This window comes from Alosa pseudoharengus, unplaced genomic scaffold, assembly GCF_046254945.1.
Source record: "Alosa pseudoharengus isolate Yale_2024_CS ecotype anadromous, Long Island Sound unplaced genomic scaffold, YU_APseudo_1.1 YU_APseudo_1.1_scf_15, whole genome shotgun sequence".
NCBI classification, from domain to species: Eukaryota; Metazoa; Chordata; class Actinopteri; order Clupeiformes; family Clupeidae; genus Alosa; species Alosa pseudoharengus.
Genome location: NW_027468620.1, coordinates 35,301,806 through 35,319,305, shown reverse-complemented (window position 1 = coordinate 35,319,305; position 17,500 = coordinate 35,301,806). Strand labels below are relative to the sequence as shown.

The 17,500-nt window shown below is 45.1% G+C and overlaps 2 protein-coding genes across 2 annotated transcripts in view; both read left to right on the top strand.

The window, feature by feature from the left end:
• sorcs3b (sortilin related VPS10 domain containing receptor 3b) overlaps nt 1–13,961 on the top strand; it is a 95,274-nt gene extending 81,313 nt beyond the window's left edge. Inside the window, exon 25 of the mRNA XM_076285243.1 lies at nt 13,951–13,961. Within this exon, the coding sequence (XP_076141358.1) occupies nt 13,951–13,961 (11 nt within the window). The remainder of the gene's footprint in view (nt 1–13,950) is intronic.
• Nucleotides 13,962–14,035: 74 nt separating this feature from the next.
• The window catches only part of LOC143123985 (gamma-adducin-like), a 13,341-nt gene continuing 9,876 nt past the window's right edge, over nt 14,036–17,500 (top strand). The window contains exon 1 of the mRNA XM_076285242.1: nt 14,036–14,206. Within this exon, the coding sequence (XP_076141357.1) occupies nt 14,036–14,206 (171 nt within the window). The remainder of the gene's footprint in view (nt 14,207–17,500) is intronic.

Sequence of the window (17,500 nt, the reverse complement as noted above, 5' to 3'; positions counted from 1 at the left end):
CTAACATACATTCAATTGCATGTCCATCAGTGTGTGCTGACTCTGCTGAGTCCCTAAGATTGTGAATACTTTGCTCAACCAGTTAATTCTGCACAGGATTATAGCTCCCTCTACTGGTTTACTTCAACCATTACATCTTCAGGACCAAAGTACTGTATACATTTAATCTTCAGGACCAAAGTACTGTATACATTGCATCTTCAGGACCAAAGTACTGTATACATTTAATCTTCAGGACCAAAGTACTGTATACATTACATCTTCAGGACCAAAGTACTGTATACATTTAATCTTCAGGACCAAAGTACTGTATTTTCAAGTATCTTCAGGATGATTCCACTCAGCCTCCCTGCAGTTCCAGTTATGTCAAAGTAAAAAATGAGGAGGCACACTGATCCCAGGCCATTTTCAAAAAATAGACTTCTTTTCTATTTTGGCCGCCTTGCTGGCGGCATAATGACCATTTGTTCTCACCCGTTGCCATTCATTAGACTTCATTTATAAAGCACTTTGAATTAACAAAGTGTATGAATTATGCCAGGCTAAATACATTTGCCTTGCCTATAGAGTACAAAGCAGGTACATATTCTATAACCTTCCTTGCTTTGTTTTTGCAGAAGCTGCATGTAGAATAGATCAAAGCGGAAGTATCTAAGATGAAAACATTAAGGAGAGAAAGCCGGAGAAAGACTGGAAGAGTGGTTGGGCCGGAGGGTTTCCAAACGTGTGTGTGTGTGTGTCTTTGGGTGTGTTCGAAACGGGTAAAGTTGCTGCCTTTTAAGATATCTAACTGGGGAGCAAGGCAGCAAGTGCGGTTCGAAACTGAAAAAACAAATTCTGCTGCCTTTTAAGATATCTTAGAATTCCCAAATAACAGTCATTTTTGAAGGCAGCATCGATGCACACTTCATGCTCCCTCCTACCCATAATCCCTTGCGGCAACGTCTGAAACAGCTGTGAAAGGTAAACAAACATGGCGGATGACATCGGTAATGGCTGCTGAATTTGTTTAAAATGTAATTTGTGTGACCTTATTTTGCTTAGATTTGTAGATTACAGATTAGAAATAAACAATTTACTATCTGATTATGCCATTGTTGTAACCATTAATAGCGTCTGGTCTGATATATCTGCCGGCCGTAAAACTAATTTATACCGTTAGCCTGCTAGCTTACGTAAGCTAATTTAGTTTAACGTCAGGCCTTTGCTAATGTCATACCGTAGTGTTAACCAAAGATTCTAGAGTGCTACGCTCATTTTTAAAAGATGCATTTAATCCAAAGTCATGTCTAGTAAGACAGCTCTCTATGTAGGGAGGGAGGCAGTAGGCAGCTGTCTCCCGTTTCGAACACACCCTTTGTGTTCTTAGAGCCATTTGTTAGAGAAAGACTGCAAGAGTAGTTGGGCCGGAGGGCCAATAGAAGTCAAGTCAAGTCATTTTATTTGTATAGCACATTTAAACAAACGACAGTTGACCCAAAGTGCTTTACAAGTTAGAGCAGGGAAGGCAGAAATAATATGCCTTGAAGACACATAGACAGGTGTGCAAGACTCCATGAATATAGTTAAATAATGTAAAATAGAATAGAACAAATTTGCACTAGGACCCTCCAGAGCAGCCCTTGGAGGTCGCCCAGCTCCTGCAGGAGGACTCGTGCGACAGTGTCCCACATGTTTCTTGGTGTTTTAAGCCCCCAACGTTGTCTTTAAGGCAGCGCTGCTTGGAAGGCACTAGGGTTAGGCATGGGTCCATGGGATTTTGGACATAGGACCTCATTTCCAAGTAAGCAAGTGTGATATTTATCAGTGGAGACCGTTTTCAACACGTAGGTTTAGGATTAGGTGCCTTTAAGTCGATGGTGGCTTAAAACACCATCGAGTGTCCCACATAGCCACAGCAGGTTCCTGCCGGTCACCTCCAATAGCCGCTGGACGGCCCAGGAGATGAGCCTGGTCTATGTGGACCACAGTGTAAAGCTCAAAGGATGAGCTCTATGCAGCTGAATGCTCAAAGCTGAGCATCAGCATTAGGTAATTCAGGGCCTTCCCAACAAAAAGGCGGGAATGATGGCCTGCACGGAGATCAGTTAGGCTTAGATAGGTTAAATTAGGCTATCGGGATATAGGGTCATTAATATCGGGATATAGGGTCATTAATATCGTGATATAGGGTCGTTAATATTGTGATATAGGGTCATTAATATAGGGTCATTAATATCGGGATATAGGGTCATTAATATCGTGATTAATATTGTGATATAGGGTCATTAATATCGGGATTAATATTGTGATATAGGGTCATTAATATCGGGATATAGGGTCATTAATATTGTGATTAATATTGTGATATAGGGTCATTAATATTGTGATTAATATCGTGATATAGGGTCATTAATATCAGGATATAGGGTCATTAATATTGTGAGCTTGTGAAAAGATGTTCATATGTGTAACAAAGTTTTGCAATTGTGTAAAATTGTGCATGTGTAAAGACATTTCGCAGATATATTTTGTACATGTGTGAGTCTCCTGCGCAATGCTGTGCGACGCTTTCCTGCGCAAAACTGAAATTATGAGCTTGCGAAACTGATTTACAAGACTTTCTTTTACTGTCTATGATTTTTGGCCCTATTTTTATGGCCTTCCTGAAGAGCCAATCAGCATGCTGCTTACTGTCTAGTCAACCAACCAATCAGCACTTCCCACCAACCACCAAGACGCTAGTAGACATGAGCAGGAGACGCTTTTGACATGGAGCAGCCACATGAAGGCAAGCCACAGGTGGGTGATCTAGTACAGTTTTTACCAAGAACATGTACGAATGAGGGGTGTGCATATTAATAGTTCATAATATTAGAATAACCGACAGAGTTATTTGGTTATTCACGTTTTTTCAAATACTATTTTGAGGGTGCATCTGATTCTTTCAGTCTGCTTAGCAACGAGTCTAGCAATATAATGCTCCATTAACGTTAGAATCTGAATTCGGTGGTCTCCCTTTTATTTCTTGTTTATTTCTCAGCACTGTGTAGGCTACACTTACAAATACATTACATGCACAGAACAAAGAAACGGGAAAATGTCTCAGATTCTCTGTGTAATGCAACTGCTAGATTCAAACTTAACTTACCAGCAGGTTCAGAGGAAGCTTCTTCCCTAAGTCTGTCACCCGACTGAACTCTAGCTCTGCATCTCAGTGACAACCAACCAACCAACTAACGATGCCTCTTTGCCTGTGCCTGTTGATGTGTCCACGACCATGGCAACCAGTGGCGGTTTTAGGTACGGGCGAACCGGGCGGTCGCCCAGGACGGCATCTTGTAGGGGGCGGCACGAGCGCTTAAAAAAAAAAAAAGAATAATAATAATAAACGTCGCAAAACGATTTTCTATTATCCATCACTTGTGTGAGGAATTAGGGAATTGGCGCCCCTGTTGCTCAGAAGGTAGGCCTACTGCACTGCACTGTGCAGAGGAAGGGGCGAAGGGAGGGGTTTGCGGGGGACAGTTCACCTCTGGGTTTCCTTAATGAAACGGGAAAGGGGGGATGAATGGGGATCCACTGTATAGTAGCCTACAACAGTCTATTAGTGGGCTAAAATCAGTCACACCTTGACTTTCTTCCAAACAACGCACATCTCATAATGTTAGACACTGAAAGACAGTTAATTTGCCCTGGCTGTAAAGGACCCATATAATAAATAATTTTCATAACCTGTTCACAACAATCTTCATGTGTGTACATGTCCTATATAGATTGTCTCAGAATAACATACCCCTGTTTGATGACTGTCAAATTGCCAGGGCTATCATAGGCCTATATATAGTCACAATGGGCTATATAAGGCCTATATATAGTCACAATGGAAACTCAGAAACTGAATTTCTGGTAGCACGGCCCCCAGATATAAAACAACCCAAGTAGGCTCGGGTACAGACAAAGGTATATGCATATAGTGTATGCATGTTGTCACAAACACCTTGGCTCAAAGGGTAAGGACATAGGGAAGACTGACACCGTCGGGCAACTTTTAAATGATAATCTTAATTTATTTACAAATAACTTTACAAAAGTCAGTAGGAGAGAGGCAACACAAGATAAAATAAAGTGTCATGCACGTCAGCAAAGTGTATGTGTAGTGCATAAAGAAAAGGCAATTGGGAATCGCTGCAGCCAGCCCTCCACAGCGTCAGGCCAGAGCAGAACCGAGAGCGTTAGTGAGACCTCAGGACACCGGCTTTATTCCGACAGCCATTAACACGGAGCCACGCCCCTCATTAGCCACGGGACCTCTCCAGCTCCTCCTGCAGGTCAAAATGCAATAATACAGCAACAACATGCCTAGTGCTCAAGAGCACCATACAGGCAGAGGGAGGAAGAGGCGTAACGCTTCACAGCATGGCAAAGCCAGGGCGTCACATCACTCCCCCCCAAAAGACAGGAGTCCATTACATGGGATTCTGGGAAAACATCTAAAATCCCAATCACCACAATCTATTCCATAACTATTAAACACAAACATACCACATTCTGCACACATTAAAGGCCTTAGTGAACATCCACACACCATACATTCATTCACACTGAAATATCAGTCAAACAGTCCACACCAGTGTCACTCATGACCTTATTACCATCCCCACCCTCCCATATATCCGGCGCCTGGACACACGGGAAACCTGAAACAAAATAAGACATGACACAGTAGGCATTCATTCCAACCCCTCCGAGGATCGATAAAAGGCATCATTTCCCCGGCCAACATTTTCAGGACATTGACGTCTATAATGACCTGGCTTATGGCACTTATGGCACGTATCGTCAAAATTACCATCTCTCGTGGTGCCCTCAGACACAGCATTAGAACTCACGAGAGGACCCGCATCAATACGACCAAAGCGCGGCTCTCGCCGATAATAATCTTTGCGCAGAGAGAATTCACGCAACTGATACTTGTGTGTTAAAGCATATCCATCAGCGAGGGAACTGGCCTCAAAGACTGTCTTTACATGATGTTCATTAACATAAGTGGCCACCCTTGCAGGCAAGATGTTTTTGAACTGCTCAACAATCATCAAATTACACAATGAGTCGAAATCCTCAACAGCCTCAGCTGTAAGCCAACGGAGGAACAACGGAATGTGCCATTCCACCATATCTGTTATCACCGGCCATCGCAGAAAACGGCATCATGCCAAAAGGAGCAGAAATCGCCTTAACCTACAGCAACTTAAACGGTCCTCACCTACAGAAACCTCTTTCTCCATGGGCTTGTGGAACTGTCAATCCGCAGTCAACAAAACGGACTTCATAGCTGGCTATGCCAACCACCTTTCGTTGGAACTCCTTGCTCTCACTGAGACTTGGATCAAACCAGAGAACACAGCCACCCCGGCTGCACTCTCCACTAACCTTACACTATCCCACACCCCTCGTCCATCCGGACGAGGAGGTGGGACGGGCCTGCTGATCTCCAACAAATGGAAATTCACCCCGCTACTACCTTCAAACAAATATGTCTCATTCGAATTCCATGCCATCACAGTGATCGCCCCAGCAAAACTCTACGTGCTGGTCATCTACCGCCCTCCAGGCCAACTAGGCGACTTTTTGGATGAACTTGACACTCTGCTGTCCTCCATCCCTGAGCATGACTGTCCGCTTCTTCTTCTCGGCGATATCAACATCCACTTAGATGCCCCAGGCTCAGCGGACTTTTTGGCCCTGATCCACTCCTTTGACCTCAAACTGGTTCAAAGCCCACCGACACACAAAGCTGGCAAAGAGCTTGACTTGATCTTCACTCGGAACTGCAGCACAGACACCCTCACGGTGACGCCTCTCCATCTTTCTGACCACTTCTTCATCCAGTTCAACGTCAGCCTGACAGAACAGCCTCCGGCTCCTCAGCCGATGGTCACGTTCCGCCGCAACATCCGGAACCTGTCTCCAACGCACTTTTCCTCTGTGGTTGCCTCCGGTCTACCTCCACTCAACACCTTCTCCTCTCTGGAGGTTAATGAGCCCACAGACTCGCTCTGCTCCACACTGAGCTCGTGTCTAGACGAGCTGTGCCCTCTTACCACAAGGCCAGCTCGATCCAAACACTCTCATCCATGGCTAAATGATACCCTCCGATCGCAGCGCACCAGACTCAGAGCCGCGGAGAGGAAATGGCACAAATCCAAACTAACTGATGACCTCAAAAACTACCAGACACTCCTGGCCTCCTTCTCAGCCAGCATCACTGCTGCTAAGACGGCTTTCTACAATGACAAAATCAATAGTGCTACAGACACTCGAAAACTTTTTTCAACCTTCAAATCGCTACTCAACCCTCAGATGCCTCCTCCTCCATCCAGCCTTACTGCAGATACCCTCGCCTCCTTTTTTACAAACAAAGTGGCGGCAATCAGCAGTCAATTCTCTACATGCCCACTCAACGCATCGGACTCAGATACCGCACTCCTACAACCTCTAGGGACTGCTAGATCATCTTTTTCAGCATTCACGCCTCTCTCCGAGAATGAAGTATCTAGACTCCTGACATGCAGCCGTCCTACCACATGCTCGCTGGACCCTATACCTACGAGCCTACTTCAGTCCATCAGCCCGACCATCGCACCAGCTATCACACACGTGATCAATGCCTCGCTAACCTCCGGCACATTTCCAACAGCGTTCAAAATGGCCCGGGTAACACCGTTACTTAAGAAAGCTTCTCTCAACCCTGCTCAAGTGGAGAACTACCGCCCTGTCTCACTCCTGCCTTTCTTATCCAAAGGCATTGAACGAGCAGTCTCCAAACAGGTCTCTGACTTCCTTTCACAGAACAACCTTCTGGATCCAAATCAGTCTGGGTTCAAAAGCGGCCACTCTACCGAAACGGCTCTGCTGTCTGTAACAGAAGCCTTAAAAGAAGCCAGGGCGACCGCTCGGTCATCAGTACTCATTCTGCTTGACTTATCGGCTGCCTTTGACACGGTTAATCACCGCATCCTTCTCTCTATACTCGCTAACATGGGAATCTCCGGTTCTGCTCTCTCCTGGTTTGAATCCTACCTCACAGGACGCTCGTTTAACGTATCATGGCTTGGTCAGCTATCTGCACCTCACCATCTCACTACAGGGGTCCCCCAGGGCTCAGTACTGGGCCCCCTTCTCTTTGCTATCTACACCACCTCCTTGGGACAGATTATCCGTTCGCATGGCTTCTCATACCACTGCTATGCAGACGACACACAGCTCTATCTGTCCTTTCCACCTGATGACCCCTTGGTTTCAGCACGGATCTCGGATTGCCTCTCAGACATAGCTACATGGATGAAGGCACACCACCTCCAGCTGAACCTCTCAAAGACTGAACTGCTGGTCCTCCCAGCTAAACCTACCATACACCACGACATCAACATCAAATTTGACTCTCTGTCTGTTTCACCTACCAGGACTGCAAGAAATCTAGGAGTTGTTCTCGACAACCAACTAAACTTCTCAGATCATGTTGCCTCAGTCGCCCGGTCATGCCGTTTCGCACTCTACAATATACGGAAAATCAGGACTTACTTAAATCAAGATGCCACCCAACTTCTGGTTCAGGCAATAGTTATCTCACGACTCGACTACTGCAACGCCCTCCTGACAGGTCTCCCAGCCTGCGCAGTGAAACCACTTCAGATGATCCAGAACGCGGCGGCGCGCCTGGTCTACAACCAACCCAAGAGGGCACATGTTACCCCGCTACTCAACCAGCTACATTGGCTACCTATGGCGGCCCGCATCAAATTCAAGGCTCTAACGCTTGCCTACAAAGTAGTCTCTGGTTCTGCTCCCACCTACTTGAATGCCTTCATACAGATATACGCTACCTCCAGACCGCTGCGCTCCTCAGACGAACGACGTCTAGCTCTACCTCCGGTACGCTCAGGCCAATCCAAACTTTTCTCATCTGTTGTTCCTCGCTGGTGGAACACACTGCCAGTTCCTACAAGGGCAGGGACATCCCTCTCCATTTTCAAAAAACTCCTGAAGACCCAGCTCTTTAGAGAACATCTCCTCTCATAGCAACACTTACAACAAGTCTTGCTGATCCTAGCACTCACCAGCCGTCTTAAACTGACACGTAACTGTTAAAAACAGCACTCACTGATGCACTTATTCTTACTGTACTCTAATGTTTTTTAAATTGTCCTAATATTGTTGAGAATTGCTCTAAAACTTAAACTGTTTACCATGTTGTTAGTCGCTTTGGCTAAAAATGCGTCAGCCAAATGTAATGTAATGTAATGTAATGTAATGTAATGTAATGTAAAGGAACAGACTGGACAGCTCCCTGGCTACCTCGGCATATGTTTGTCTATCAGAATTTTGATGACTGCGGAACCGCTGTCGGTAAGCTTCTGGGACAAGCTCATATGCTCTTAGTACCGCATCTTTTACCGTTCTATAATCTTTACGATCAGAAGCAGATAGAGCGACAAAAGCTTCCTGTGCCTTCCCATGTAAAAAAGACTGCAACAATAAAACTTTGTCCTCACTAGTCCACTTCAAATCACTAGCGACACTTTCGAACAAAGAAAAGAAAACATCTGGGTCCCGTTCATTGAACTTCGGTAGAAATTTGACCATATTCGCTAAACCTGATGGCTGATTGGAACCGTATTTCCCCTCGGCCATCAGGTCTAAACGAGTGCGCTCTAACTGTATTCTTTCATGTTCCAATAAACGTTCCTTGTCCCGTTCAACAGCTTCCAATCGCTTCTGTTCCATTTGCATTTGCAAAATCTCTTTTTGCTGTTCGAAAGTTAACGTACTAAGGGCCATTGCGGACGCCGAAGCATCTGATTTTTGACCAGTCTGATCTAAAGCCGGATCCATAACCGGAGAACAAAACAATGGCAACACCTGTTTTGCCTTTAAATTCTCGCGAATAAAATCCACCAACTGCTCCTTCCTTGCAGATTTAAGCAGCGCAATATCAATAGAATACCGCTCAGCGACTTCTATTAACTGCTTAATGGTCAGCGTAAACAACGAGCTCTCCGATGGAGCATCAAAAAACGTATCTACTACGCTCATTACCAGTCCAACACCAACAGGGTTTCCCGACCAATGAATGCAAAATCAAATGCAGACACCCCTGTTCATGGCCAACAGTGCATTACAACCAAACTCGATCTCCCAATCAACAACAAATTCAATCAAACAAATAGGCCTAAGCAAGGTGCAACGCGGCGATCACAGCAGGGCAAACCAATCACGGAGCAACCCCCTAAACATTTACCCCCCGACTAAACTGATCTAGCTTCTGACGGAGTCCAAGAACCGGGGATCAGTGAACAAAAGAAACGTACACTCACCAATACCGTCAGATGCCAGCCATCCCGACCGAAGTCGATGCAGCCTTACTCAGCGGCGGTGCCCGCCGGTCCAGACTTCCGTCGCCGGAACCTAAACCCAGCTCGGAGGCGCTCTAAATGGGGAGAGCGTTTGCTCTTTTAACAAGCTGCCCTTATATGAAAGCCACGAGTACACCTACCAAAACAAAACCGATTGAATATTTGTTTCTCCAAAACTTGCCTTGAATTAACGTCGCCACTTAAGACGGTACAGATCTCCCCAAACAACCAGGCGAGTCCCCAGCAGGCCCAAACCACGCCTACTACAACTCCATTCACAAAAACCCTCGCCTGTTACCACTAGATCTACTCACCTCACGTCACAACTGACCGTAGGATAGTCTAGACCGAATTCACCACACGTCGCTATCACAGCCAACATGGGCCTTACACTGCTTAAAGCAGACAAACACCGGATCTGAAAAAATTGGATCGAGCCCCCATATGTCACAAACACCTTGGCTCAAAGGGTAAGGACATAGGGAAGACTGACACCGTCGGGCAACTTTTAAATGATAATCTTAATTTATTTACAAATAACTTTACAAAAGTCAGTAGGAGAGAGGCAACACAAGATAAAATAAAGTGTCATGCACGTCAGCAAAGTGTATGTGTAGTGCATAAAGAATAGGCAATCGGGAATCGCTGCAGCCAGCCCTCCACAGCGTCAGGCCAGAGCAGAACCGAGAGCGTTAGTGAGACCTCAGGACACCGGCTTTATTCCGACAGCCATTAACACGGAGCCACGCCCCTCATTAGCCACGGGACCTCTCCAGCTCCTCCTGCAGGTCAAAATGCAATAATACTGCAACAACATGCCTAGTGCTCAAGAGCACCATACAGGCAGAGGGAGGAAGAGGCGTAACGCTTCACAGCATGGCAAAGCCAGGGCGTCACAATGTGCAAATGTGTTATTTACGCCATAAACCTTCAAATAAACTAAGCATGCAGTACTATCTATCACTAGAATCAGACAGAATGAGGGGTTGACACCCCTTCTCAGATGCAAAAGTCATCACACTTAAGCTAAACTCTCTCTCTCTCTAACACACACACACCTCCATTCCTAGCCTATAATAGATGCTAGTTAGACAGACACAAGACAGAAGTTCAGGAAGAGGGTTGATTGGAGTGTGGAGCAGCAATGTTAAACTGTAACTGTGAGACGGTGATGTAACATGGATGAGTCGCTCTCACATTGAAGCCCACACTTACTCCCACAGAGCGGTGGATAGAGAGAGAGAGAGGACCGGTGGAGAGAGGGAGAGAGTGCAGGCGTGGAGAGAGGGAGAGAGAGAGTGGACCGGTGGAGAGAGGGAGAGAGTGCAGGCGTGGAGAGGGAGAGAGAGTGGACTGGTGGAGAGAGGGAGAGAGTGAAGGGTTAGAGGGAGAGAGTGGGCGAGAGAGAGAGAGAGAGAGAGCCTGGGCGATAGAGAAACAGGAGAGATTGCACTCAGTGTCTAAATACAGTGGCAGAACCATCACTTTGGTCTTCTGTTACAGTATATGTCACTTAGGACGGATTTTATTGCAGCCCTGAGAGTGGACTTTGGAAGGGACTAAGGTTTGTGCTCAGATGTGCACGTGTTGGCTGAGTGTGTAAGTGTGTGATGTCTTAGTGTGTGTGTGATGTCTTAGTGTGTGATGTCTTAGTGTGTGTGTGATGTCTTAGTGTGTGTGTGATGTATTTGTGTGTGTGTGTGTGTGTGATGTCTTAGTGTGTGATTACTTAGTGTACGTGTGATGTCTTAGTGTGTGTGTGTGTGTGTGATGTCTTAGTGTGTGATGTATTTGTGTCTGATGTATTGGTAAGAGTGTGATTTGTTTGTAAGCATGTGATGTATTGGTATGTATGTGTGTGTGTGTGTGTGTGTGTGTGTGTTTGTTTTGGTAAGTATGTGAATGTTGGTGTGTGAGAGTTGATAAGTGTGTGTGTGATGTGTTGGTAAGTGTGTGATGTGTTGGTTGGTGTGTGAGTGTTGGTGTGTGTGTGATGTATTGGTGTGTGTGTGTGTGTTGGTAAGTGTGTGGTGTGTGTGTGTGTGTGTTGATAAGTGTGTGATGTGTTGGTTGGTGTGTGAGTGTTGGTGTGTGTGTGATGTATTGGTGTGTGTGTGTGTGTTGGTAAGTGTGTGTGTGTGTGTGTATTGGTAAGTGTGTGATGTGTTGGTGTGTGTGTGATACATATGTTTAGCTATGTAGTATGGCAGCCTTGTGAAACACAGGTAGAGCTGTCTGTAACGTTGTGAAAGTGCACTGGGGGGGGGGGGTAAATTGGAGTGGGCTTTGTTGCTGGTTTTTCTGGTATCTAATCACTGCGTAAGTATCGGTAAAAATGCAGGCCAGACGTCTTTTCAACTCAATTTGTCTTTATCCATTCTTAAAGGCGGAGTCAGGTATTGCGCAGGAAGTCACGTTTGTTTGTATAAATAAATGTACATTATATTTTAACTAAGTACCAAACGAAACATGCCAGAGAGGTAGCTAACCCCTATCTTCACTATTCCCAGAGAGGTAGCTCACCCCTGCCTTCACTATTCCCAGAGAATGGGCAGCTAGCGGTCGTGAGGAGATGGTTGCTGAATGAGACAAAAAAATGCCATGGGCTTGAAATCACATAAAATCCCTGACTGCACCTTTATATTAATGCTTCCAACCAGGCAATGTGCATGTGACGCTATGGGTGTGCGCACGCGTGTATGTGTGAAGATGTGTGGTTTTACAAAATCAGCAGAATAAGGGGTAAATGCTTACTTAACACTGCATAAGCATAATACACAATACAATGCTTACTAAACACTGCATAAGCATAATACACAATACAATGCTTACTAAACACTGCATAAGGGTAATACACAATACAATGCTTACTAAACACTGCATAAGCATAATACACAATACAATGTTAGTACAGAAGGTTATTACAGAAGGCTAATACAGAATGCCATTACAGTATGCTCTTAAGGGCAAGGTCAGCAAAGAGCCTAGCTACAGTATTAACACTAGTAACAGCATCACTAGTGAAACGGGGTCATACCTATGTTCACTGGGTCCTATGTTCCCCGCTCGGGGTTATGGTTAGGGTTTTAAAAAAGGGTCCTATGTTCCCTGCTCGGGGTTATGGTTAGGGTTTTAAAAAAGGGTCCTATGTTCCCCGCTCGGGGTTATGGTTAGGGTTTTAAAAAAGGGTCCTATGTTCCCCGCTCGGGGTTATGGTTAGGGTTTTAAAAAAGGGTCCTATGTTCCCCGCTCGGGGTTAGGGTTATAGTTATGGTTTTAAAAAAGGGTCCTATGTTCCCCGCTCGGGGTAAGGATTATAGTTATGGTTTTAAAAAAGGGTCCTATGTTCCCCGCTCGGGGTTAGGGTTAGGGTTATAGTTATGGTTTTAAAAAAGGGTCCTATGTTCCCCGCTCATGGTTAGGGTTAGGGTTATAGTTATGTTTTAAAAAAAGGGTCCTATGTTCCCCGGTCCCATACAAAGCGGGGAACATAGGACCTGGGGAACATAGGACCCGGGGAACATAGGTACGCTCCCAGTGAAACAGCAAATACATTAGCATGCTACATTACCAATCTACATACAATTAGCCTGCTTTACATCCATCACTATTACTGATTCCCTTTAACATACTGTATATTTATTTCTCCCTTACACCAAACATACATATCAATCCATAGCTGCTACATGTGTAAAACAGCAGCTTCAGTAAGTATAGCTTGCCAGCCGTCTAGCCCTTAGCTAAGCTTAGCATTAGACATATTAGCCTTAGTTAGATAATTATCCTAATTTATACAGAACAATTAAACACCTTAACATCTTTAATAATGGTATGAATTAGCTGTAGGCGTAGCCTAACTGCAGCTCACAGCCATACGCAGAACTCAGAAATATAATTTATTTAACTTTGATCATTTTAAACATTTCACTGATGCTTGCCTGATGTACAAGGTTTTACATGGGCTAGCACCTCCCCCACTGAGCCAGTTCATATACTGTAGCTGAAAAAAAGTTGGGTAACACTTTACTTGACGGGTGAGTTCATAACACATTCATAGCAGCTGTCATAAACTGCACATAAAGCATTCATGACTGAGACATGACTCAACATTCATACCAAACCTTTCATGAATGTGGAAGACAGAACGACAACAACTTAAAATAAAAGCCCAATAATCGCAAAGCAGCATTGCTGTTTTTGTTCCAAACCTCTTACCTCTTACTGATCACATCATCTTTCCAACTCTGGAAAATGAAGCACTGTCTTATTAAATAAACAAATAAATAAAATACAACTTCACCACGTCATTGTTAAATGGACTTAGGGTCAATTTACCATCAGGCCTCAGAGGGCACTATTCTACAATGTCCATATATTACTCTGATCGGGGGTCGCATAACGGGGTCGCAAAATGGTCTGAATTAAATAAGTTAATTTAAAAAATTTAGAAAAAGTTTCTGTGAGTTAAGTGTTTGAGAGTGTGGGTGTGTGAGAGAGAGGCAAAGTGTGTGTGTGGGTATATATGAATCTCTAAGCCGTTGTCTTATCTTTACAGGCTTCACCTGACACACTGGAGTACCAGAAGAGTGTGTGTGTCTGGCAGAGAGTGAGTTAGTGTGAGTGTGTGTGTGTGTGTGCTGATGAGTGTGTGTGTGATTCAAGAGAGGCCACAGGTGCCCTCCACACTGGATCTCAGCCATCAGGGTTGCCATGCCAACAGCAACCCAGAATGCAACAGAAACACAGCCTGGTCTCCTGACCTGCAAGGCGATGTGGAGCAGAGGACAGGTACACACTCCCCCCACAGCCCGGTACGCACGCACACACACACACACACACACACACACACACACACACACACACACTCCCACTCCCCCCACAGCCCGGTACGCACACACACACACACACACACACACACACTCCCACTCCCCCCACAGCCCGGTACGCACACACACACACACACACACACACACACACACACACACACACACACACACACACACACACACACACACACACACACTTCCACTCCCCCCACAGCCCAGTACGCACACACACACACACACACACACACACTCCCACTCCCCCCACAGCCCGGTACGCACACACACACATACACACACACACACACACACACACACACACACACTCCCACTCCCCCCACAGCCCGGTATGCACACACACACACACACACTCCCACTCCCCCCAAGCCCGGTACACACGCACTCGCACACACACACATACACACACACACACACACTACCCCGATAACCAGTATGCCCACACACACACACACACACAGCCCGGTACAATAGTTGTCTGGGTCTTGTCCAGTTTCTCTGTCGGTATTGTCATTTTGTATTCCATCGTGTTTGCTCCCCATGTCACTTCCTGTTGCCCTTTGCTTTGTTTACTTTTGGCCTTTGTCTACTTCCTGTTGCCCTTTGTTTACTTCCTTTGTCCTGTTCCATGTGCTTCTTTGTTCATCTTTGCCATGTGCTTCTGTTGTTGCTTGTGCCTGTGTCTTCACCTCCTCTCCTGAGGGCAGTGAGATTAGGCATTGCATCCTATAGTCACTCTGTTTGGAACATCGTAATTCGGGTTTCAAGATTGATAAGATTCAGTTGATGCTAGAGTATGGATCATCTCAATGTTTGGGACAACCAAACAGCAGTGTAAGCAAATCCTTATTGTTAGGTAACCTGCTGTCTTTTCTCTAGGCGTAGGCCTATTGCAAATCCTTATTGTTAGGTAACCTGCTGTCTTTTCTCTAGGCGTAGGCCTATTGCAAATCCTTATTGTTAGGTAACCTGCTGTCTTTTCTCTAGGCGTAGGCCTATTGCAAATCCTTATTGTTAGGTAACCTGCTGTCTTTTCTATAGGCGTAGGCCTATTGCAAATCCTTATTGTTAGGTAACCTGCTGTCTTTTCTCTAGGCGTAGGCCTATTGCAAATCCTTATTGTTAGGTAACCTGCTGTCTTTTCTCTAGGCGTAGGCCTATTGCAAATCCTTATTGTTAGGTAACCTGCTGTCTTTTCTCTAGGCGTAGGCCTATTGCAAATCCTTATTGTTAGGTAACCTGCTGTCTTTTCTCTAGGCGTAGGCCTATTGCAAATCCTTATTGTTAGGTAACCTGCTGTCTTTTCTCTAGGCGTAGGCCTATTGCAAATCCTTATTGTTAGGTAACCTGCTGTCTTTTCTCTAGGCGTAGGCCTATTGCAAATCCTTATTGTTAGGTAACCTGCTGTCTTTTCTCTAGGCGTAGGCCTATTGCAAATCCTTATTGTTAGGTAACCTGCTGTCTTTTCTCTAGGCGTAGGCCTATTGCAAATCCTTATTGTTAGGTAACCTGCTGTCTTTTCTCTAGGCGTAGGCCTATTGCAAATCCTTATTGTTAGGTAACCTGCTGTCTTTTCTCTAGGCGTAGGCCTATTGCAAATCCTTATTGTTAGGTAACCTGCTGTCTTTTCTCTAGGCGTAGGCCTATTGCAAATCCTTATTGTTAGGTAACCTGCTGTCTTTTCTCTAGGCGTAGGCCTATTGCAAATCCTTATTGTTAGGTAACCTGCTGTCTTTTCTCTAGGCGTAGGCCTATTGCAAATCCTTATTGTTAGGTAACCTGCTGTCTTTTCTCTAGGCGTAGGCCTATTGCAAATCCTTATTGTTAGGTAACCTGCTGTCTTTTCTCTAGGCGTAGGCCTATTGCAAATCCTTATTGTTATGTAACCTGCTGTCTTTTCTCTAGGCGTAGGCCTATTGCAAATCCTTATTGTTAGGTAACCTGCTGTCTTTTCTCTAGGCGTAGGCCTATTGCAAATCCTTATTGTTAGGTAACCTGCTGTCTTTTCTCTAGGCGTAGGCCTATTGCAAATCCTTATTGTTAGGTAACCTGCTGTCTTTTCTCTAGGCGTAGGCCTATTGCAAATCCTTATTGTTAGGTAACCTGCTGTCTTTTCTCTAGGCGTAGGCCTATTGCAAATCCTTATTGTTAGGTAACCTGCTGTCTTTTCTCTAGGCGTAGGCCTATTGCAAATCCTTATTGTTAGGTGCCCATTGCTTTCTTCTTTTCTTTTCTTTCCCTTGTTGGTGTGTTGGGTAGTGGAGCGATGATGCATTTAAAGCAATATGTTCACGTCACGTGAGCCAGAGCTGATATGGCCAGAGCTGCTTGCTCTGTAAATGTATTTCTGTTCCACCCAAATTGCGTTAAAATTGTGAGTTTAGCAGCCAGAATTTTAAAAAACTTCACGGGGGTGAAATCTCCCGCATCCCAGAAATGTTACAAATCTTGAAACACGTTCTTTTTTTTCTTTTTTTTTGGGGGGGGGGGGGGATTAGCGTCCTGGGCCAAGGTGCGTACTATGGAATACAACCCTGGCGGCGCCCCTGTGTGTGTGTGTGTGTGTGTGAAGATCATGTTCCTGATTATTAGTGTTACTGGTCCCTGCCATATGTTCGCCTGTGCCTTGTGGTCTTACTTAAGTTCTGTGTATCTCATCCCTCATGTCTCCTACTGCTTGTTCACATGCTGTAATGTTGTCTGTTTCTTGTGAACCCAGTTTGTAAGCAAAGATTCTTGTTTGTTTCAAAGTTTACTTCGATCACTGTCTCTCTGTCGTCCATTTGCGTCGTCATTTAAACATGTCACAGTAGTATGTTGTTGCACAGCAGTCATGATAAAGCTAAAATGTAAAAATTGGGAAACGTCTGGTTTAAGTGGCGCAGTTCTACAGCAAGTGACTGCTGGCATCTTAGGATTTTTGAAGCGCTGCACACACAGGCAAAGATATGAGTGCGGTGCGCTCCTCTTTCAACATTCAATTACGTTACATTTCATTGTTTTCAAACTTCGTTGCTGCCGTCATGACAATTATGATTCAGTTGTTTGTTTGTTGGCGCCGCTCAGCAAAATCCATTGTTTATATTTATTATCCAGTGCTTGTCAGTTAAAAACGAAGATTCTAGAACAGAGCTCTGTTCTAGAATCTTTGGTTAAAAATGTCTGTGCTGATGTGCATGGCAAGTGACAGCACACTCATGTCCACGGCTATTTGTGGAGCGCTTGAGGATTGGGGGGGGGGGGGTTGGCGTTGTTAGGATGAGT